The following is a 23,500-nucleotide window of genomic DNA, read 5'->3' on the forward strand; positions in this document are numbered from 1 at the left end:
TCTGTCATTAAGCAGTTTTCCTCCCACATCATAAATCTTTAAAACATCCCACAATGCAATCCAATCAACTCTGTCATAAGCTGTTTCCAAGTCCATGAAGGCAGCGTATAGTTTCTTTCCTTTTGCTAATACTTTTTCTACTACCATCCTGAAGGCAAATATCTGATCCACACATCCCCTTCCCTTCCTGAAGCCTCCTTGCTCTTCACTGATTTTCTCTTCTGTAAGTCTTTGCAGCCTCTCTATTACGACTTTTCCATATACCTTTCTGTGTATATTCAGGAGACTTATACCTCTATAGCTCCCATATTCCCCTCTCCTGCCCTTCCCCTTGTACACTGGGACAATGATGGCTTTCGTCCAGTCTGCTGGCACCCCCCCCCCCACCTCCCATGCTACTTCACATATCTTGACCATCCATTTCACAACTTCATCTCCTCCTCGCTTCAACATTTCCGCTGTGTTTCCATCAATTCCTGCTGCCTTTCCATTTTTTTATATTTTTATTGCCTGATTTACTTCTTCATATGTTATAGTTCTTTCCTTAAATACTCCTCCTCTACCTCTACTCAAAACTGTTGCTGTTACTGAACGTCCATCCTCAAAATTCATTAAGTTTTTTTAAATATTCTGTATCTCTCCATCACGGCTTCCCCATCTTTCAACATCTTTCCATTCTCATCCATAACTTCATTTATTTTACTTGGGGATATTTTCTGCATTTCTTTCATTTTTTGCTTCTTTCCAATATGATTTCCTGTTCCCTGTATATTTTTCACTTAGTCTTTTTCCAAAGTCTTCATCAACTCTCTCCTTACTTTCTTTCATTGCTTGTTTCAATTTCATTTTGCATTCTCTATATTTATTTTTCCTTTCCCTTTTTACTTGCTCAGACACATTTCTTTCCTGAGTTTTCTTAAAAAGTTCCCGTTTCTCTTTTACTCTCCTCCTTATCTCTTCTGTCCACCAGGAATGTCCTTTTCTTTTTCCATCCCTCAGCATTTTCATCCCTAACACTTTCTTTGTTGTAGTTCCCATTATTTCTTTACATGCCAGTCACGGTGTCCTTCCTGGATTTCCTTCAGAAGTTGCTTGTTACTTCAAAACCACCTTTTTCCTTCGCTTATTCTCCCTGCACCTGAACCTCTATCAGTAATTTTTAACGATAATTTTTGTGAAGTCATAGGGGGGCAAAGGCTCTCCAGATGCTTGGTTAGGTTAGGTTACAATTGTAGGATTTAGTCGCATTAGAAACTTGGGATTAGTTTTGCCGTGCAGAAGCTGAATTTGACAGGAGAGTCACTTTTGTCAGCCATTGTGTTGGGTGCTTCTATAGATATTTATCCCAATTTTTTTTAAAGCATTCTCCAAAGTCAAGAAGCCATTGTCTTTTTAATGCTTTGCCCATGGTGTCATTAGGCTGTCTTTACCTCTTAACCCCTTCAACGCAAGGACGCATATACTGCGTCCTTGCGAGCCCCGTATCATATCCGAGGACACGCATACTGCATCCTGGCTCGCTTTAGCCAATATACGAGTTATTTCATCTATATTTATGGTTACATTTCAAAATTATCAATTAATTTATGTTTCTTCATGTGCACCATTTAATTCTGCATGTTTTCATATATAATACATGATGATTATGTTGGGTTTATGGCTGAAAACTTGTTATATTCAATAGCGACATTTGAAATTTGGTGCGCGCAGCGATCTCGGATACGGCGCGGGGCGGTGTTTTGGCCCGGCTGTAGTGAAGGGGTTAAATCCAGCAACGTATAATATATATGTCATACTACTCTTAGTCTGCCATGAAAGAAAAAAAGACTCAGCTGTTTTCTGTGGTTTGTTATCTTTAGAAAACTGTTGTGAATAATTAATCCATTTATGCTGAAGACTGTTATAATAATAATAATAATAATAATAATAATAATAATAATAATAATAATAATAATAAATGGTTTATTAAGTTATGGCAGCTGTTAGGCTGAAAATAAACATATTACAAATATATTTTAAGGAAACTTCACAAACAAAACAATTACACAAAGGAAAGGGATGGGGAAAAGTTTGGAAAGTTTGGTTTAGTCGGCGCAACATCTGTGGTCATATGCCGGAGAGAGACAGAAGGGGAAGGAATTATAGGAGAAGGGAACAGTTGGAAAGTTTGGTTTAGTCGGCGCAACATCTGTGGTCATTTGCTGGAGAGAGACAGAAGGGGAAGGAATTATAAGAGAAGGGAACAGACCCCAGGAGACGGGACACAACCCCCGATTAATACCTGGTACCCATTCACTGCTGGGTGGACAGGGGCATAGGGTATCGGAAAAGCTGCCAAATTTTTTCCACTCCACCCAGGAATCGAACCCGGGCTCTCTCGATTGCAAGCCGAGTGTGCTAACCACTGCACCACGAAGCCCCCCGAGGGATGGGGAACGGGGCCCTGACATATCTGTTGGAAGGTTGGGGTGAGGGTGTTTTTTTGGGGTGGGGTGGGGGGGGGGGTGCAGTGTGGTGGTGCCGGGGATCATCTTCCAGGCGCCAGTGAGGTGTTAATCTTTAGGTTGGACACTGGGTTCAGGTGACAGCTGATGGTGGGATGCAGATGAGCAGTATCTGGGAGGTCACTCAGGCTACCCACACTGAGGCCGACATTTTAAGACACTTCGCTTCTCACATCAGCTATTTCTAAAGGTCAAAGAGGGGATCAATCGGCTTCTAATGAGTGTTGTTTTAGGTTCATGGCACAGAGGAAGGGTCACACTACCACCATGGTCATAAAACTACTACTGGAATTGACCCAAACTCCAATGAAAGCCTTGTCAAATATGTGCACTTTGGCGACGAAATGTTTTAAAATATGACCCTTACCCCTTCCGCTGCGATTGGCACGGATTTGGCTTTCACTGGTAACCTGGTAACATATAGTCCCAGGTCTTGCTCTGCCTCTGTGGTGGATAGTGGAGTGTTTCTCATGTGGTATTGGTGTGCTGGATATCCCTTCACTGGTAACCTGGTAACATATAGTCCCAGGTCTTGCTCTGCCTCTGTGGTGGATAGTGGAGTGTTTCTCATGTGGTATTGGTGTGCTGGATATCCCTTCACTGGTAGCCTGGTAACATTTAGTCCCAGGTCTTGCTCTGCCTCTGTGGTGGATAAGTGGAGTGTTTCCCATGTGGTATTGGTGTGCTGGATATCCCTTCACTGGTAGCCTGGTAACATTTAGTCCCAGGTCTTGCTCTGCCTCTGTGGTGGATAGTGGAGTGTTTCCCATGTGGTATTGGTGTGCTGGATATCCCTTCACTGGTAGCCTGGTAACATATAGTCCCAGGTCTTTCTCTGCCTCTGTGGTGGATAGTGGAGTGTTTCCCATGTGGTATTGGTGTGCTGGATATCCCTTCACTGGTAGCCTGGTAACATTTAGTCCCAGGTCTTGCTCTGCCTCTGTGGTGGATAGTGGAGTGTTTCCCATGTGGTATTGGTGTGCTGGATATCCCTTCACTGGTAGCCTGGTAACATATAGTCCCAGGTCTTTCTCTGCCTCTGTGGTGGATAGTGGAGTGTTTCCCATGTGGTATTGGTGTGCTGGATATCCCTTCACTGGTAGCCTGGTAACATACACTCCCAGGTCTTTCTCTGCCTCTGTGGTGTATAGTGGAGTGTTTCCCATGTGGTATTGGTGTGCTGGATATCCCTTCACTGGTAGCCTGGTAACATACACTCCCAGGTCTTTCTCTGCCTCTGTGGTGGATAGTGGAGTGTTTCCCATGTGGTATTGGTGTGCTGGATATCCCTTCACTGGTAGCCTGGTAGCATATAATCCCAGGTCTTTCTCTGCCTCTGTGGTGTATAGTGGAGTGTTTCCCATGTGGTATTGGTGTGCTGGATATCCCTTCACTGGTAGCCTGGTAACATACACTCCCAGGTCTTTCTCTGCCTCTGTGGTGGATAGTGGAGTGTTTCCCATGTGGTATTGGTGTGCTGGATATCCCTTCACTGGTAGCCTGGTAACATTTAGTCCCAGGTCTTGCTCTGCCTCTGTGGTGGATAAGTGGAGTGTTTCCCATGTGGTATTGGTGTGCTGGATATCCCTTCACTGGTAGCCTGGTAACATTTAGTCCCAGGTCTTGCTCTGCCTCTGTGGTGGATAGTGGAGTGTTTCCCATGTGGTATTGGTGTGCTGGATATCCCTTCACTGGTAGCCTGGTAACATATAGTCCCAGGTCTTTCTCTGCCTCTGTGGTGGATAGTGGAGTGTTTCCCATGTGGTATTGGTGTGCTGGATATCCCTTCACTGGTAGCCTGGTAACATTTAGTCCCAGGTCTTGCTCTGCCTCTGTGGTGGATAGTGGAGTGTTTCCCATGTGGTATTGGTGTGCTGGATATCCCTTCACTGGTAGCCTGGTAACATATAGTCCCAGGTCTTTCTCTGCCTCTGTGGTGGATAGTGGAGTGTTTCCCATGTGGTATTGGTGTGCTGGATATCCCTTCACTGGTAGCCTGGTAACATACACTCCCAGGTCTTTCTCTGCCTCTGTGGTGTATAGTGGAGTGTTTCCCATGTGGTATTGTAGTGCTGGATATCCCTTCACTGGTAGCCTGGTAACATACACTCCCAGGTCTTTCTCTGCCTCTGTGGTGGATAGTGGAGTGTTTCCCATGTGGTATTGGTGTGCTGGATATCCCTTCACTGGTAGCCTGGTAGCATATAATCCCAGGTCTTTCTCTGCCTCTGTGGTGTATAGTGGAGTGTTTCCCATGTGGTATTGGTGTGCTGGATATCCCTTCACTGGTAGCCTGGTAACATACACTCCCAGGTCTTTCTCTGCCTCTGTGGTGGATAGTGGAGTGTTTCCCATGTGGTATTGGTGTGCTGGATATCCCTTCACTGGTAGCCTGGTAACATACACTCCCAGGTCTTTCTCTGCCTCTGTGGTGGATAGTGGAGTGTTTCCCATGTGGTATTGGTGTGCTGGATATCCCTTCACTGGTAGCCTGGTAACATACACTCCCAGGTCTTTCTCTGCCTCTGTGGTGGATAGTGGAGTGTTTCCCATGTGGTATTGGTGTGCTGGATATCCCTTCACTGGTAGCCTGGTAACATACACTCCCAGGTCTTTCTCTGCCTCTGTGGTGGATAGTGGAGTGTTTCCCATGTGGTATTAGTATGCTGGATATCCCCTCCCAAGGTGCATGACTTTGCATTTTTCTTCACTGAATTGTAGCAGCCACTTTTTGTTCCATTCCTGTAGCTTGGTGATGTCTTCTTATAGGAAATCCGCAGTCAAGAAGTTAGTGATGAGGTGCTTAGGTTGGTATTGTGAGATGCTCCCGCCCTGCACACCAACTATTTCCAAAGTCCAAAAAGGAGGTTAATCGAGTTCTAATGAGTGATCTTTTAAGTTCACGGTACAGAAGGCGGCTCAGACTACCACCAGGGTCATAAAAGTACCCCTGGAAATGCCCTGAACTCCCACGAAAGACTAGTAAATGACGTGTTCTTGGGCAACGAAATGTCTTATAATACGACCCTAAAATAAGGTTGGTCTTGTCAAATGCGTTCTAATGAGTTGTCGAGTTCTAATGAGTGTTCTTTTAGGTTCACGGTACAGAAGGCGGCTCAGACTACCACCAGGGTCATAAAAGTACCCCTGGAAATGCCCTGAACTCCCACGAAAGGCTAGTAAATTACGTGTTCTTGGGCAACGAAATGTTTTATAAAACGACCCTAAAATAAGGTTGGTATTGTCAAATGAGTTCTAATGAGTTGTCGAGTTCTAATGAGTGTTCTTTTAGGTTCACGGTACAGAAGGCGGCTCAGACTACCACCAGGGTTATAAATGTACCCTTGGAAATGCCCTAAACTCCCACGAAAGACTAGTAAATTATGTGTTCTTGGGCGCAGAAATGTTTAAAAATATGGCCTTAAGCTCCTGGGCTGGTGAGACACAGGTGGTGGTTGCTGCCCGGTTGGTTGTAGATGGTTCTTGTGGGAACGACTACACAGCCTTGGTGAGGGTGGCTTGCGTCTTTTTCCACCTGAGTGACAACGCAAGTATGTGTTCTTGGACGACGAAATATTTAGTAATACAGCGCTCAGTACCTTCAGTGACTCAAAAACTCAATTTCTCCACCTGTCATCTCTTCACAGTCTTTCAAACACCTATCCCCTATTCTTTGATAACACTCAGCTGTCCCACTCATCTACACTAACCATACTTGGGCTGTTCTTAACCCAGTAGCAGCGGGGATCATGTTTCTTAATGGTCCCTCTAAGCGAGAAAAATGAAAAAAAATCACCCCTCACACAAACCATTTCATAATATATATCAAAGCATTTGTGATCAGATTATGTATCATCTATTTTTTTGGGTTTATATCATGGCACAAATTTGTCCCGTCGCTGCTACACGGTAAAGCCACAAATTTGGCCCGTCGCTGCTACACGGTGAAGCCACAAATTTGGCCCGTCGCTGCTACACGGTAAAGCCACAAATTTGGCCCGTCGCTGCTACACGGTAAAGCCACAAATTTGGCCCGTCGCTGCTACACGGTAAAGCCACAAATTTGGCCCGTCGCTGCTACACGGTAAAGCCACAAATTTGGCCTGTCGCTGCTACACGGTAAAGCCACAAATTTGGCCCGTCGCTGCTACACGGTGAAGCCACAAATTTGGCCCGTCGCTGCTACATGGTAAAGCCACAAATTTGGCCCGTCGCTGCTACACGGTAAAGCCACAAATTTGACCCGTCGCTGCTACACGGTAAAGCCACAAATTTGGCCCGTCGCTGCTACACGGTAAAGCCACAAATTTGGCCCGTCGCTGCTACTGGGTTAACTGACCTTCCCATGCTGCTGGGTGACTGGCATGGTGTCCCTTGGAGCCTGAGCATGCTGGCAGGGACAGGGTAGATGATGAGGCATTGGCGACACACACACAGCACTCACTACCCAGGTCCAGGTCCAGGTCAGGGGCCTCATGGATGGCCCCAGCCCGGTATTGGGGCAGGCGTATTTTATTTATAGTGGCTACTGTGTTATATGACTTGCCTGGCCCATGCTGCCCCCCGGTGCTCCACTTGAACGAGGTTGCTGAAGTTAGGGTTGATTGAAGGTCTGGGCAGCGTGTAGGTAATCTTTTATTTTTTATGAATGAAGGCTTTAGGGCAATATTTTTAAACATTTCTGCGCCCAAGAACACGTAATTTACTAGTCTTTCGTGGGAGTTTAGGGCATTTCCAGGGGTACTTTTATGACCCTGGTGGTAGTCTGAGCCGCCTTCTGTACCGTGAACCTAAAAGAACACTCATTAGAACTCGACAACTCAGTAGAACTCAAAAGAACGAACGCATTTGACAAGACCAACCTTATTTTAGGGTCGCATTATGAGACATTTCGTTGCCCAAGAACACGTAATTTACTAGTCTTTCGTGGGAGTTTAGGGCATTTCCAGGGGTACTTATATGACCCTGGTGGTAGTCTGAGCCGCCTTCTGTACCGCGAACCTAAAAGAACACTCATTAGAACTCGAAAGAACGAACGCATTTGACAAGACCAACCTTATTTTAGGGTCGCATTATAAGACATTTCGTTGCCCAAGAACACGTAATTTACTAGTCTTTCGAGGGAGTTTAGGGCATTTCCAAGGGTACTTTTATGACCCTGGTGGTAGTCTGAGCCGCCTTCTGTACCGTGAACCCAAAAGAACACTCATTAGAACTCGAAAGAACGAACGCATTTGACAAGACCAACCTTATTTTAGGGTCGTATTGAGACATTTCGTTGCCCAAAAACACGTAATTTACTAGTCTTTCGTGGGAGTTTAGGGCATTTCCAGGGGTACTTATATGACCCTGGTGGTAGTCTGAGCCGCCTTCTGTACCGTGAACCTAAAAGAACACTCATTAGTTGGTGTGGGGGCGGGAGCATCTGACAATACCAACCTTAACCCTTAGAGTACAGAGGCCGGATTCATCAAACCACTTACGAGATCTATTGATGGTAAGTCTTCTGGTAACTCTATCATCTAGGAACGCTCTTGATCTTAAAGCGACTCCAATGGCAATGAAGCAAGTGTCGACCAGGCCAGTATTTCATTCATTGTCATCGGAGCGGCCTAAACAAAAGGATCATTCGTAGTGGACAGATTTACTTAAAGACTTATACCAACGACCGGTCTTGTAGTGGCTTGATGAATCCGGCCCCAGGTGGCGATATATTTCTCTGGATGGTGTGCACGGGGAAAATTTAGACATTTGAAAGAGGTGGAAATGGTGTCTTTGCAATAATTGTATATTCATGTTGTATATATGGCGGTGTAATAAAACTTCTCTCCTAATAATAATAAAAAAGTTATGACGCCGAAAACATTGCGCATTTTCTCGTGGCCGGGACGTGTCGCGTGGAAACACCCCACACACACACTCTCTCTCTCTCTCTCTCTCTCTCTCTCTCTCTCTTTTATTTAAACATACATATATATTTACAAAGACCCAAAGGTGCACTGCCGTGTGCTGTCTATTCAAAGGGCATAGTCTATATGAGAGAAAAAATATCTAAAGATAAAAACATACATTATATACATATATATCCACACTGCACTTTCATACATACACACTGCACTGTCATTTAAAGTGCCATTGGGGTAGGAAGTGTGCCTCTTCAGTGGTGGGCTGCCAGCTTTACTTCTTAAGGGGTCGAATTACGAGACATATCGCCGCCCAAGAAGACATATTTGACAAGGCTTTCGTAGGAGTTGTGGGCATTTCCAGGGGTAGTTTTATGACCCTGGTGGTAGTGTGAGTCTTCTTCTGTACCATGAACCTGAAGAAGCACCCTTTGGAACCCGACTGACCCCCTCTTTGAAATTTAGAAATGGCTGATGTGAGAAGCGAGAGTTTTATAATACTAATTCATCCCACGGACACTCTCTCTCTCTCTCTCTCTCTCTCTCTCTCTCTCTCTCTCTCTCTCTCTCTCTCTCTCTCTCTCTACCGTAACTGAATGACCCATCTATTATTTCCATTATTTTATTTACATTCGGAGGATCACATGATAAAAGTCTGATTCAGTTTTTTTGTTTTCCATCAACAAGGAAGAATGGTTTTGGCACGCAACTAATTGGACATTTCAACTTTAATTTGCTGTCACCGTTTTGGCAATTTCTATTTTGGCAATAATTTTATATTACTAATTAATCGCCTCCGTGGTGCAGTTGTTAGTGTGCCTAGCTACGAATCCGTGAGCCCGCGTTCGAATCCTAGCCTGGGCAGTCGGCGTGCAGCTGTTGATCCTTCTTTTCGGGCAGGTCAATAAATGGATGCCTGGGGAGGGTAATTTGTGGTACCCCTGACTGGTCCTGTCTCCACGGGTAATGGGTTCCGAGGGCCGCTTTCACAGTCGTTTTGTTTGTTGTGATCGTTAGCAATGGCGGAGATCGCTTGGATACGTGCGTGACTCGTCTTGGTTCTGCTACTAAGGGCCGCTTTCACAGTCGCTTTGTTTGTTGTGATCGTTACTAATGGCTGTTATCGCCGCTATAGTATTTCCACGTCAAACTGACCGATGGGGTAGTGGCGGCTGGGGGGTTAGCCCAGCCCCGCACCTTGCCACACACTCTCAACACCTCTCGCTTCCTCTGCAGCCGCCGCTACCCCATAGGCCAGTTTCACGTGGAAAACTATAGCGTCGATCGGCGCCATTGGTAACGATCAAAACAAACAAAGTGACTGAAACCCCTAACCGCCGCAGGGTTAGGGGCTCAAGGGCAGCGTATGTCCCCTACTGTACCTTTAAAAATCGCCAAAATGGAGATCCTACTGCACTATTATGGCATTTAGCTGTGATACAGTAGAATTCAGATAATATATCAGAAACCAAGTGACGTGATACATTGTAGTACATGTAGTATTATACGTAAAGGCAGCGTGAAATTTTAGTGTACTGCACTTTTTTTTTTCTTTTTTACGTCTCCGCCTATTGCGCCGGTAGGCTTGCTTGAGGGGCCTGGATGGTATTCGGCCCCAGCCCGTCATGGCGCAGGCAAGTGTTTATAGTGGCGCCATCTTCTCTTGGCTCATGCTGCCCCCCGGAACTCGTTCTTGATTCACATGGACGGTTTCCTCTAGAGTCCGGGTTGATGGGTGGTCTTCAGGACAGCATGTGGGTAGTTTTAAGCCACTCGGCGGTGACTGAAAAATCCCAGGTGGTAGCGTGGGGATTCGAACTCGTGTCGTCCATCACGTGGTGAATGTGGGCCCAGCACGCTACCACTCAGCCACCGCCTACCCATACTACCCTACTATGGATGTTTCTACGGATTATGCTATAACGAGCATTTTTAATGATAAAGATGGTATAGCGACCGCAGAGGACTATCTGCCGCGGTACGCGTTGAGCCCGTGACGTGTCGGCGTCATGTTTTAAAATGTTTTAGGTTCATTCATACGTAGGTGACGTAGGTACGATTGATAAGTATATTTATGCCTCCAGAAAAGTAGTACACATAAAAATATAATGTCAATCCCTTAACCCTTATTATTTTTTTACGTGAGTATAGTACATTTATTGAATGCCTGGGTTTCAAATTCATATTATAGCTCGGTCCTGATATGGTATCTTTGCTGTATTTAATTTTCATAGATGGTATAACTAGTGGTGAAGACTACAGTTGTATATACTGTAAGTGGTTATGCTTGTATAACAAAATGTAAATGCATATTGTGCTAACATCTATTTTCTTATAACTATAGAATAATCTCCATCGTTAGTGTGTGTTTTGCCACATTTTGCAACCGCCAATGGGCCTTATTAATAGAGACACAAATTCATAAAAATGAGATACATTGGGAAAAATACAAAAAAATGTGGGAGCCAGATATTTTAGAAAGGTAGGAAGGGAATGTATCATATACGTTCAGGTAAAAGTCTACTTTCAAGCATCGAAGATAGGCGGTGGCTGAGTGGTAGCGTGCTGGGCCCACATTCACCACGTGATGGACGACGCGAATTCGAATCCCCACGCTACCACCTCGGATTTTTCAGTCACCGCCGAGTGGCTTAAAACTACCCACATGCTGTCCTGAAGACCACCCATCAACCCGGACTCTAGAGGAAACCGTCCAAGTGAATCAAGAAGGAGTTCCGGGGGGCAGCATGACCCAAGAGAAGATGGCGCCACTATAAACAATTGCCTGCGCCATGACGGGCTGGGACCGACTACCATCCAGGCCCCTCAAGCAAGCCTACCGGCGCTATAGGCGTAGACGTAAAAAAAGATTGTCATCATGATTGATTAACACTTTTCATCTGTGTCTTCATCTTGAGAGAACATTTTATCGCCGCCCCCACAAAAGCCAGATGAGGTGTATGGTATAACCGTAACAAGCATTGCCTTTCGAGAACAAGCACAGGCTTTACCTGTTTCCATTAGTAAGGGGTTTCCCCTAATCCATTTTCACCTGACCCAACCGCACCTTTCCTTTCTTGGCACCAGAGTGCTCGGGATATTAAAAATAGTATCACTAACTTAGACAACCATTATGTAGGTTGCTGCGGAAATACTGAGTTGGCAACAAAGGCCCCTGAATTATGAAGTGACTTAAAAGGAGGGAAAAGCATAATACAGGCAAAGGTTCACAGATTGGAGATTAAGTAGAGTTGTAAACGATAGCGTACCATTCTGTAGTGAAAGGGATGCTCGATACTGACAGCTACGGCGTGGAAAAAAATATCACTGTGGTAGTATAGGGACTGCCAATGGTTACTTATCATAGAGACTCGTAGCTTGTGATTCGGACAGTTGCCATTGATGAGAATGTTGAGTCACGTGCGGAAAACCGTGTCTCGTGGACCGGCGAGAAGGGAGAGGGAAGACTCCCAGAGGGGGGAGGCGCGTTGCAACCTTGGCCCACACTGAAGACTGCAAATACATTCAGCTACCCGGCGCATGGAGGTATTGCGGTTTAAAAATAATGGCTTGTACGTCTTCCAAAAGTCTGGGCATTCAATGAGTTTATTAGCCCGACTGGAATAGATTCGTCGCGTAAGTTTTCACAGTAATTTAGGTGTAGTGTGCTTCTTCGTGTTTTGTTCACGCTGTTAATACATGCTAAGTATGTGCGTTGAAGCCCACTTAGCCACGAATAGATGTTAAACCTTCATTCCCTGCAGCGGGCGCACGATTGGCATTACGCCACCGTGGGCGTGTTCGTTTGCGGAATTGAAAAGGCGGAGCTTGGAGGGCGCATTGGCTGTGCCAGTTATTATTAGGATTAGGGCGTTATTATTTGCTTCCTGCCATAACCTTCATTAACATCGTGCTGCCGTGGTTATTTATTTATATGGCGCTGTCGCTGTCAACTTGATATACCTAGCACCCAGGCCGGTCGCCAGGGGAAGGGGGTACCTCCTCGATCGCTGGTTAATTCACTGCTGCCCGTCTAAGACATATAAGAACTAGCTGAATATTCAGATTCATGGTTGTTATCATGCCTCCCGACGTCTACGAATTGTGGTACCTTTAAACATAGACCTGACGATGTGGCTGCTAGCATCGCCGGGGTGTAAGCGGCTCCCAGCACGGTTAGAGGAGCTCGAACGCAGATGTGGCCTGTCATCGTGGCATTTTAATCTATGGTATTGTCATGAGGAGAGGGGAAGGGAGTTGTGAAAGTTAGATAATGGACATAGAAGTGGGTGGCAGAAGGAAGAGAGGAAGACCCAGGACGAGATGGAAGGACTGTATTGTGGCGGACGACAGGGAGAAGAACTTGGACCTTGAAGTGGCGGACGACAGGGTTAGACGGAGGAGACTCATCAATAACAGCGACTCCGCATAGAAACGGGATAATAATGCTGCGGAAGAAGAAGGGCGGTATGATAAGACACCTTCGCTTCTTACATCAGCTATTTCTAAAGGTCAAAGAGGGGGTCAGTCGGGTTCTAATGAGTGTTTCTTTAGGTTCACGGTACAGAAGAAGGGTCAAACTACCACCAGGGTCATAAAACTACTACTTGAAGTTAGGTCGTATTATAAGACATTTCCCCGCCCAAGAACACATATTTGACAAGGCTTTCGTAGGAGTTGTGGGCATTTCCAGGAGTAGTTTTATGACCCTGGTGTTAGTTTGACCCTTCTTCTGTACCGTGAACCTAAGGAAACACTCATTAGAAGTCGACTGACCCCCTCTTTGACCTTTAGAAATTGTTAATGCGAGAAGCGATATTGTCTTATAAATACCAACCTTAGAAATACAATGATATGCATGATTGTGATGTGGATAAAATTAAATTCGGCACCCCACGAATGGAAGTTCCTAAAATACAATGATATGCATGATTGTGAAGTGGTCAAAATTAAATTCGGCACCCCACGAATGGAAGTTCCTAAAATACAATGATATGCATGATTGTGAAGTGGTCATAATTAAATTCGGCATCCCACGAATGGAAGTTCCGAAATACAATGATATGCATGATTGTGATGTGGTCAAAATTAAATTCGGCACCCCACGAATGGAAGTTCCTAAGGGTCCTATTACTAAACATTTCGTCGCCTAATTTCACATATTTGACAAGGCTTTCATACGAGTTTTGGGCATTTCCAGCACTAGTCTCATGACTCTGGTGGTAGTTTAACCCTTCTTCTATACCATGAACCTAAAGAAACACGCATTAAAACCCAATTGACACCCTCTATGACCTTTAAAAATAGTTTATGTTTGAAGGGATATTGTCTTATAATATCAACCTTAGAAATACAATGATATGCATGATTGTGAAGTGGTCAAAATTAAATTCGGCACCCCACGAATGGAAGTTCCGAAGAGTCACCGCGCAGTTCATGAGACATATGCGTGTCGGGAGGAAGTGAAACCCCCCATACCGCGCCCCCATGAGCCAAGCGCCCCAAGACCCATTTAGAAACTACGGGGATGTAGAAGGTGGCGGTAGCGGGTAAGCAAGGCACCAATCTCTCTCTCTCTCTCTCTCTCTCTCTCTCTCTCTCTCTCTCTCTCTCTCTCTCTCTCTCTTAGGTAAAACACACACACACACACACACACACACACACACACAAAGAACACACACACACACAGAGAGAGAGAGAGAGAGAGAGAGAGAGAGAGAGAGAGAGTTTTGGCGCCTTTCCATAAATCTATCTACCGTACGTCATTCCACTCCTTCTCACATCACACTTTTCCTCCATCTTTCTCTATCTATACTTACGATCTCATATATAGAAATAGAGAGAGAGAGAGAGAGAGAGAGAGAGAGAGAGAGAGAGAGAGAGAGATTTTAAACTAGGTTGTAAACGTTTTCCACGGTTCATATCTGTATGTATCTTGAAGCTTGGATACGTGTGTGACTTGTCTTGGTTCTGCTGCTAAGGGCCGCTTCCACAGTCGTTTTGTTTGTTGTGATCGTTAGCAATGGCGGAGATCGCTTGGATACGTGCGTGACTTGTCTTGGTTCTGCTACTAAGGGCCGCTTTCACAGTCGCTTTGTTTGTTGTGATCGTTAGCAATGGCGGAGATCGCTTGGATACGTGTGTGACTTGTCTTGGTTCTGCTACTAAGGGCCGCTTTCACAGTCGTTTTGTTTGTTGTGATCGTTAGCAATGGCTGTTATCGCCGCTATAGTATTTCCACGTCAAACTGGCCGATGGGGTAGTGGCGGCTGCGGGGTTAGCCAAGCCCCGCACCTTGCCACACACTCTCAACACCTCTCGCTTCCTCTGCAGCCGCCACTACCCCATAGGCCAGTTTCACGTGGAAAACTATAGCGTCGATCGCCGCCATTGGTAACGATCAAAACAAACAAAGGGACTGTGAAAGAGGCCCTAATTTACTCACGAAGCCGTTCGTTGATGCCAGCTGCTCACTGTAAATCTCGTGGGTTATTGTTATGTAAAAGCCTTAAGAAAAAAAAGTTTGTTCATCTTTCTCCTTTACGGCAATAATCACAAGATTTGGGGAGGCGGTGGCCGAGTGGTCAGCGTGCGGGCGTGGTGAGCCCGTGGACCTACTATCCATATCAGACCCATGACATGCCGTTTTTCGCAAATATCTTTCAAACGAAGACTCGGATCAGCATGGGGCTTTGGCACAGTTTGCTTCACACACTCCGCTAATTTTTGACGCTATTGTGCACTGCCAGATGCGGTTAATTACGGCGTTTACTCTTGACTGTGATGGCAACACCTGCGTGAGCCACTTACACATTCGGACAGGTGAGGCGTGACGTGTTTGTGACGTGTATCCACCACCTACCTCCACCCCTGGCTTACCCTACTCCCACCACTCCCTCCTACCCTCCTCCTTCTCCCCCCGCCCTCTTTCTCCCCCATACCTGCCCCCCCCCCCCTCTCTCTCTCTCTCTCTCTCTCGGTGTACATGCGATGTGAAGCTTTGCACACATATGACTTGTCTATAATAGCGGATAACTCGAAAGTATATGCCAAGTATGGTCTGGTGTTTTATGCACACGACCCTGATTCCTGTTCCAGCGTAACTGGATGTTGCTTAAGTGCTGTATGTGGTTTGTTTGGCAATTATACAACCATTGAAAGGTGTACGAGTATATGACCTTCCTTCCCACAGGTTACGTTGAGCGTATGATGGGATGAAGCACGTAGCTGACGCTTGATCATTTATAGGAAATCGCGAAAGAGACGGAAAGGAATAAGGGTGGAATTGAAGCGGGAATTCATTGCAGAGTAAAAACGTGAAACGAAATTGGAGAAATATATAAGAAAATTTTCTTCTGATATTAGGAAAAGACTGCTATACGATATGTGTTCATGTAGATAGCTATGTTAAAAAGTCATAGCACACAAAAATAGACGGCGAGTATATGATAGGTGGATTAATAATGTAAATAACTGACCACATATATATATATATATATATATATATATATATATATATATATATATATAGATATATATATATATATATATATATATATATATATATATATATATATATATGTTAATTCAAAATTCATCACCATCGACAAACAGGTCATCCTCGTCATCACTGTTGATACTGATGCACACTTCATATAATTTATCTTTATCTGCCATTAATTCAAGTCATACGTGTGCATGTATTCTTATCTCGTGTACATCGCAAGTGAGTGAGAGAGAGAGAGGGGGGGGGGGGGGCAGGTATGGGGGAGAAAGAGGGTGCGGGGGAGAAGGAGGAGGGTAGGAGGGAGGGATGGGAGTAGGGGAGGCCAGGGGTGGAGGTAGGTGGTGGATACACGTCACAAACACGTCACGCCTCACCTGTTCGAATGTGTAAGTGGCTCACGCAGGTTTTGCCATCACAGTCAAGAGTAAACGCCGTAATTAACCGCATCTGGCATTGCACAATAGCGTCAAAAATTAGCGGAGTGTGTGAAGCAAACTGTGCCAAAGCCCCATGCTGATCCGAGTCTTCGTTTGAAAGATATTTGCGATAAACGGCATGTCATGGGTCTGATATGGATAGTAGGTCCACGGCAGCGTTGCCAAATTATCGTACTCATTGCATTGCATTTTCGTAGTTTCTGACCGATAACTATAGCAAAAAATAAACAAACATCAATAAATAACAGTTTTAATGCTAACTTTGATGATTTTCTGTCGATATTTGTGTAGGTACGAGAGTTTGAGGCTCAAAAATGATTAATACGTTGTGGTGAATACGATAATCTGGCAACGCTGGTCCACGGGCTCACGTGCCAAGGCCCCATGCCGATCCGAGTCTTCGTCTGAAAGATATTTGCGATAAGCGGCATGTCGTGGGTCTGCTATGGATAGTAGGTTCGAGTCCCACCGAAAAACGCTGATTTTTCCATCCTTCGCCGAGTGTCGGAAGACTACCCACATGCTGCCCAGATCTGCCCACAGCGCTCTGCCTTGTAATAAGTGAAATAAATAGCCTTCATGCAGTGATTCTTGCACGTGAGTAAATTTACTGGCAATAGCTGCCATCTTGATACTTTCAAAACACAAAATTGTCCCGATGTGCGTATGCAGGCCCGTATTTTTGGCTTTTTTTTTTTTGGGGAGGGGGCCAGAGGGCACTATAGGCTCATGAGGTGTGGGGAAAGGGGAGCAAAGTGAGCATAGCCATGCTGTCAGGGGATGCCTGAGGACACTATATATATACTATAATATATATATATATATATATATATATATATATATATATATATATATATATATATATATATATATATATATATATATATATATATATATATATATATATATATATATATATATATATATATATATATATATATATATATATATATATATATATATATATATATATATATATATATATATATATATATATATATATATATATATATATATATATATATATATATATATATATATATATATATATATATATATATATATATATATATATATATATATATATATATATATATATATATATATATATATATATATATATATATATATATATATATATATATATATATATATATATATATATATATATATATATATATATATATATTTTTTTTTTTTTTACAGTTTGTATGAAGATCAATGAATATATTGCTAAATTCATCTATAAATCTATATATTTTTATTTATTTATTGTTACATCAAAGGATGCTGCTCAAGCAAAAAAAAAAATTACACAAAAAAACTGCTTACTGTGCAAAAGAGTAAAAAAAAAACCTAGCTGAAAAAGAGGTCAATTTCTGGTGGAGAGGTGTCTTGATACACTTCTTGAAAAAGATCAAGTCATAGGCAGGAGGAAATACAGACGAAGGAAGGCTGTTCCAGAGTTTACCAGTGAAGGAGATGAAAGAATGGAGATGCTGGCTAACTCTTGCATAAGGGGTTTGGACACTATAGGGATGAGAATGAGTAGAAAGTCGTGTGAAGCGGGGCTGCGGGAGGGGGGGAGGCATGCAGTTAGCAACTTCAGAAGAGCAGTCAGCGTGAAAATAGCAATAGAAGATGGAAAGAGAGGCAACATGGCGGCAAAATTTAAGAAGTAGAAGACTCAGTAAGAGGAGGAGAGCTGATGAGACGAAGAGCCTTAGACTCCACTCTGTCCAGAAGAGCTGTTTGAGTAGAGCCCCCCCACACGTGAGATGCATACTCCATATGAGGGTGGCCATACGAAGGCGGACAAGGCCCCTATAGTATATGGAAAGCATCTGTGCGGGGGAGAAGAACTGGCGGAGACGATACAGAACGCCCAACCTCGAGGAAGCTGATTTAGTGAGAGAGGAGATGTGACGTTTCCAGTTGAGATTTGGAGCTAAGGATAGACCGAGGATGTTTAGTGTTGAAGAAGGTGACAGCTGAGTGTTGTCAAAGAATAGGGGATAGGTGTTTGGAAGATTGTGTCGAGTGGATAGGTGGAGAAACTGGGTTTTTGTCACAAACTTAATAAACGTAGGTATATGCGGGGGGGGCCGTATTGTTAGGGGAATGGGCATAGCTGGGCACGATAACAGAAAACCTTATTCCCGATAACTGATAATGAAAAACCTTAACGGCGATAACCGATATTCGTTAACTAGAGACACAAATATAGGTGATAACCGATAACCGATACCCGATATAAATCCACAATTCCGATACTAGCTAGCGATAAGTCTGATAGGCGAAAACGATACTATATTGATATTTCAGATAGAACAACATTGATGAATTCAAATTTTCATTATCTGTATTTTAGGAAACTTACAAAACCTTAAAACCACACGTTGATGCGTACCTATGGACGGTAAAACTAGAAATGCCTGAACCGGTGTTGTGTTATTTGGCGTCCCCACCGTCAAAAATTGTTTACAAACACTGGTCTCTCGTGAACGGTGCATGCTCAGACCAGCAAGCGTAGACCTGTACAGTCTCACAAAGCTTTTAAACCGTAATTAAGAGTTGTTGGAAGGCTGAATCAGACATATAGTACAACTACCACCATCCTCGCTGTTTTTAGGAAGACACTCTGTACGAGTTGTATTTATATGTACAGAGTGTACGTCGTTCTAGAAACAGCGAGGATGGTGGTACTGTAAGTTTGATTCAGCTTTCCAGCAACTCTTAATGTGTTAAAAAAGCATTGTGAGACCGTACAGGTCTACACTTAATGGTCTGAGCATGTGCAGTTCACGAGAGAGCAGTGTTTGTACACAAAAGCGCCAGCTTTTGACGATGGGACACCAAATAACACAACACCGGGTGCCTTCAATACCATGACATGCTCACAAACGAATATGGAATATCAAATTTGAGGCAGTGAATAATCATTTTTGGGGCAAAGTTAAATGGCTTTTCTCTATGATATATTGATTTTTGAGTAGCATAAAAAAATAACCTAGTGTTTTAATTTTCACGATCTAAGTATGAAATCTCATCACTGAAGATATTTCATACCCCGAAGTTTTTTCATACAACACCGGGCCACGCATGCGCAGTAGGGAGACAACATTTTTTTCCTGACTGGAGGAAAAAAAGTAGTGATTATCGCTAGTTTGGTTACAAAAGTAACGAAGATACCGATATATATTTAAATAAGTAGCGGATGGTCGATAACCCGATTTTGTTATCGCGATAACTTATCGCGATAACGCCCAGCTATGGGAATGGGTACAGTTTTACAAGTGCACCAATCTGGCACTGGCAGACGAAACTTTTTTTTGTGGTAGGTTTTGAGGTGTTATGAAATAATCTGGTAACTGTTTCTGTCACAAATCATTAAAGGATTGACTTTTGAATGCCTGTTGTACGCCTGCCACATAACACAGCTGCAGCCGTAAAATAACTCGCAGAGAGAAATGTTCAACTTCCTTACTGTTTCTACATTTCACTCACTGCCCACAAAGATCACAAGCGGACAAACTAGAACAAAACCAGACAGATAAATTTACTAACCAAACGTAACCTAACATAACCTACCTTATGGGGAGGCTTCACACCCCTCGACCCCTATAACAGTGTAGCAGCGACGGGCCAAATTTGTGGCTTTACCGTGTAGCAGCGACGGGCCAAATTTGTGGCTTTACCGTGTAGCAGCGACAGGCCAAATTTGTGGCTTTACCGTGTAGCAGCGACGGGCCAAATTTGTGGCTTTACCGTGTAGCAGCGACGGGCCAAATTTGTGGTTTTACCGTGTAGCAGCGACAGGCCAAATTTGGGCCATGATTTAAACCCCCCAAATAGATGATACATAATCTGATCACAAATGCTTTGATATATATTGTGAAATGGTTTGTGTGAAGGGTGATTTTTTCTCATTTTTCTTGCTTGGAGGGACCATTGAGAAACATGATCCCCGACCGACACTCACAAACACTTGGCTATTTTCCATTACATTTACGTCGTGGATTGATGCATAAGACTTTCCTGTGGTACAAATACGTTCTTCATTTGAATGTGAACCACAGGGAGGAAAACTTTCATCAGGTGGGCTGAAAAAAGACTGTGATTACCCAAGGATGAACAGCAGATCAAGGGAGGCGCTCCAGGTCGTTAGCAGATGCTGTCGTAGTTACCAGAAGAGGGTGGATGAAAAACTATTCTCGGGCAGTTTCCTTGGATTTCTGACTCTGACCTTGTCCGTTGTATCTGAAATCCGTCATAAGCAGGTCCGTTATATCGAGGGTTTACTGTATATGTTGTTTTCTTTGATTTACTTACAGCAAGGCAGGTATATACAGGTAACTCTCGATTAACGCGAGCATTGTGTCCTTGAAGAGGTCGCGCGTTGCCTACTGTATCACTCTGACTCCTCTCCCTCTCGTGGTTCCTCCTCTGGCTGCCCTTCCCCTCGTGGTAGCACAGCAGCGAGGGTGTTGCTGTTGTTGAGTAGCGTGGCAGCGTGGGTACTGTATTGTTGTTCAAGTGGCGCGCGGGAAGAACTGAGCTCAGCTGTGTGGCCGCTGCGCCGTGTGAGTCCAGTTGCGTGAGACATCTGGTGGCCACTCCATAAAATATCACGTATAAGTGAAAAAAAACGTGTAAATTAAACATTTATTTGGATTTTGGACAACGCGTTATTTCAAAAACACGTGAACCAAACTCGTGTAAATCGAGAGTTACCTGTATTATATATTCCTCACATGCTATGCTGTCTTACACGTATTTTCTTTCCCAGTACACGGCTGAATTCGTGAAGGACAACCTCTTCCAAAACACCATCGACAAGATCAAACAGCTGTGCAATCAGATACCTGCAGCTGGAGGGACGCAAGGTAACAGCGGAAGTGGCAACAGCAACAACAACAACAACAATAGCAAAAATAGTGGAAATGGCGAAACCAAAACCAACACAAAGACACGAGGCTGCAACAACAACGGCAAGGCTGAGAAACGATGGTCAGTGAGTGAAGACAGCTCAAAGGAGGACGGAGGAACATGCCCTGCGACACCCACGACCATCAACAATAACAACAATAACAGCAGCAAGGTCAGCACTCCCAATAACCTAGCAGGGAAGGCGGTGGACTCTCAGAATGCCCAGGAGAAAATCACACCCCCTACCGACAAGGAAGGAAAAGGGTCGGAAGCCAAGTCACCCGCAGCAACGACGGGAGTGACGGGAGCAGGCTCATGCGTAGAGAACCTCTCGTCTTCATCCGCCATCCCTTCTACTACTTCTACAACCACCTCACCCTCATCGTCATCCAAAGACGACTCGATACCTCTAAAAAAGGATGACACTTACGCTACTGTCAACCTACGCCGTTCGTCCCTGAACCCGCCTTCGGGGTCTAAGGATAAGAAGGAGGAGGCGGCAGGGACGGGAGCGGGTTCGGGCTCAGGGGCAGGGTGTGGGACTCTCAATGATTCCAGTTACATCGATGTCCTTAACAACATCAATTACACACGCCTCCTCACCGACCAAATCTTGGCTGTGGACCGCCAGGTTGTAGCCCACTGCAAGGCTCGTACCGACATGTCTGGTGCGTACCTGTTCTGGGTCATCCCCTTTCAGCTGTTGAGTGCAGTGTTGGATGAAATGGATGTTTGAGAAAGAATGGCAATGTTTGGTAGGATGGATGTTTGACAGAAGAATGGCACTTGATAGAATGGATGTTTGACAGAAGAATGACACTTGATAGAATGGATGTTTGATGAAGAATGACACAGTTGACAAAATGGGTGTTTGATAGAGTAACAGCACTGCTTGATAGAATGACAGTGATAGAAGAATGTCAATGTTCAAATAGAAGAATGACAGTTATTGAGAGAGTGAAAATGTTTGATAGAATGACCGTGTTTGAGAGAAGAATGTCAGTGTTTAAATAGAAGAATTACAGTTATTGAGAGAGTGAAAATGTTTGATAGAATGACCGTGTTTGAGAGAAGAATGACAGTGTTTAAATAGAAGAATTACAGTTGTTGAGAGAGTGAAAATGTTTGATAGAATGACCGTGTTTGAGAGAAGAATGACAGTGTTTAAATAGAAGAATTACAGTTGTTGAGAGTGAAAATGTTTGATAGAATGACCGTGTTTGAGAGAAGAATGAATTACAGTTATTGAGAGAGTGAAAATGTTTGATAGAATGACCATGTTTGAGAGAAGAATGTCTGTGTTTAAATAGAAGAATTACAGTTATTGAGAGAGTGAAAATGTTTGATAGAATGACCGTGTTTGAGAGAAGAATGTCAGTGTTTAAATAGAAGAATTACAGTTATTGAGAGAGTGAAAATGATTGATAGAATGACCGTGTTTGAGAGAAGAATGCCAGTGTTTAAATAGAAGAATTACAGTTATTGAGAGAGTGAAAATGATTGATAGAATGACCGTGTTTGAGAGAAGAATGTCAGTGTTTAAATAGAAGAATTACAGTTATTGAGAGAGTGAAAATGTTTGATAGAATGACCGTGTTTGAGAAGAATGACAGTGTTTAAATAGAAGAATTACAGTTATTGAGAGAGTGAAAATGTTTGATAGAATGACCGTGTTTGAGAGAAGAATGCCAGTGTTTAAATAGAAGAATTACAGTTATTGAGAGAGTGAAAATGTTTGATAGAATGACCGTGTTTGAGAGAAGAATGTCAGTGTTTAAATAGAAGAATTACAGTTATTGAGAGAGTGAAAATGTTTGATAGAATGACTGTGTTTGAGAGAAGAATGTCAGTGTTTAAATAGAAGAATTACAGTTATTGAGAGAGTGAAAATGTTTGATAGAATGACCGTGTTTGAGAGAAGAATGTCTGTGTTTAAATAGAAGAATTACAGTTATTGAGAGAGTGAAAATGTTTGATAGAATGACCGTGTTTGAGAGAAGAATGTCAGTGTTTAAATAGAAGAATTACAGTTATTGAGAGAGTGAAAATGTTTGATAGAATGACCATGTTTGAGAGGAGAATGTCAGTGTTTAAATAGAAGAATTACAGTTATTGAGAGAGTGAAAATGTTTGATAGAATGACTGTGTTTGAGAGAAGAATGTCAGTGTTCAAATAGAAGAGTATCAGTGTTCAAATAGAAGAATGACAGTGTTTAAACA

The 23,500-nt window shown here is 43.5% G+C and overlaps 2 protein-coding genes across 13 annotated transcripts in view; both read left to right on the plus strand.

The window, feature by feature from the left end:
• LOC127002323 (uncharacterized) overlaps positions 1-23,500 on the plus strand; it is a 54,840-nt gene that overhangs the window by 12,976 nt on the left and 18,364 nt on the right. The window contains exon 2 of the mRNA XM_050868130.1: positions 21,141-21,948. Within this exon, the coding sequence (XP_050724087.1) occupies positions 21,141-21,948 (808 nt within the window). The remainder of the gene's footprint in view (positions 1-21,140; positions 21,949-23,500) is intronic.
• LOC127002324 (uncharacterized) lies at positions 3,169-5,387 on the plus strand. Of its 12 annotated transcripts, XM_050868138.1 has the most exons (5): positions 3,169-3,331; positions 3,431-3,727; positions 3,827-3,925; positions 4,422-4,520; positions 4,719-5,387. In XM_050868138.1, the coding sequence occupies exons 1-5, from the start codon at positions 3,174-3,176 to the stop codon at positions 5,164-5,166; spliced, it is 1,101 nt and encodes a 366-aa protein (XP_050724095.1). In that variant the 5' UTR covers positions 3,169-3,173; the 3' UTR covers positions 5,167-5,387. The 12 variants fall into 12 exon arrangements, with proteins under 12 accessions (XP_050724095.1, XP_050724096.1, XP_050724089.1 ...); XM_050868132.1 differs by having other exon boundaries at positions 3,170-3,727; XM_050868135.1 differs by lacking the exon at positions 3,827-3,925 and adding an exon at positions 4,125-4,223 and having other exon boundaries at positions 3,170-3,529; positions 4,323-4,520.

The sequence above is a fragment of the Eriocheir sinensis genome, chromosome 23 (genome assembly GCF_024679095.1).
Source record: "Eriocheir sinensis breed Jianghai 21 chromosome 23, ASM2467909v1, whole genome shotgun sequence".
Classification (NCBI taxonomy): Eukaryota; Metazoa; Arthropoda; class Malacostraca; order Decapoda; family Varunidae; genus Eriocheir; species Eriocheir sinensis.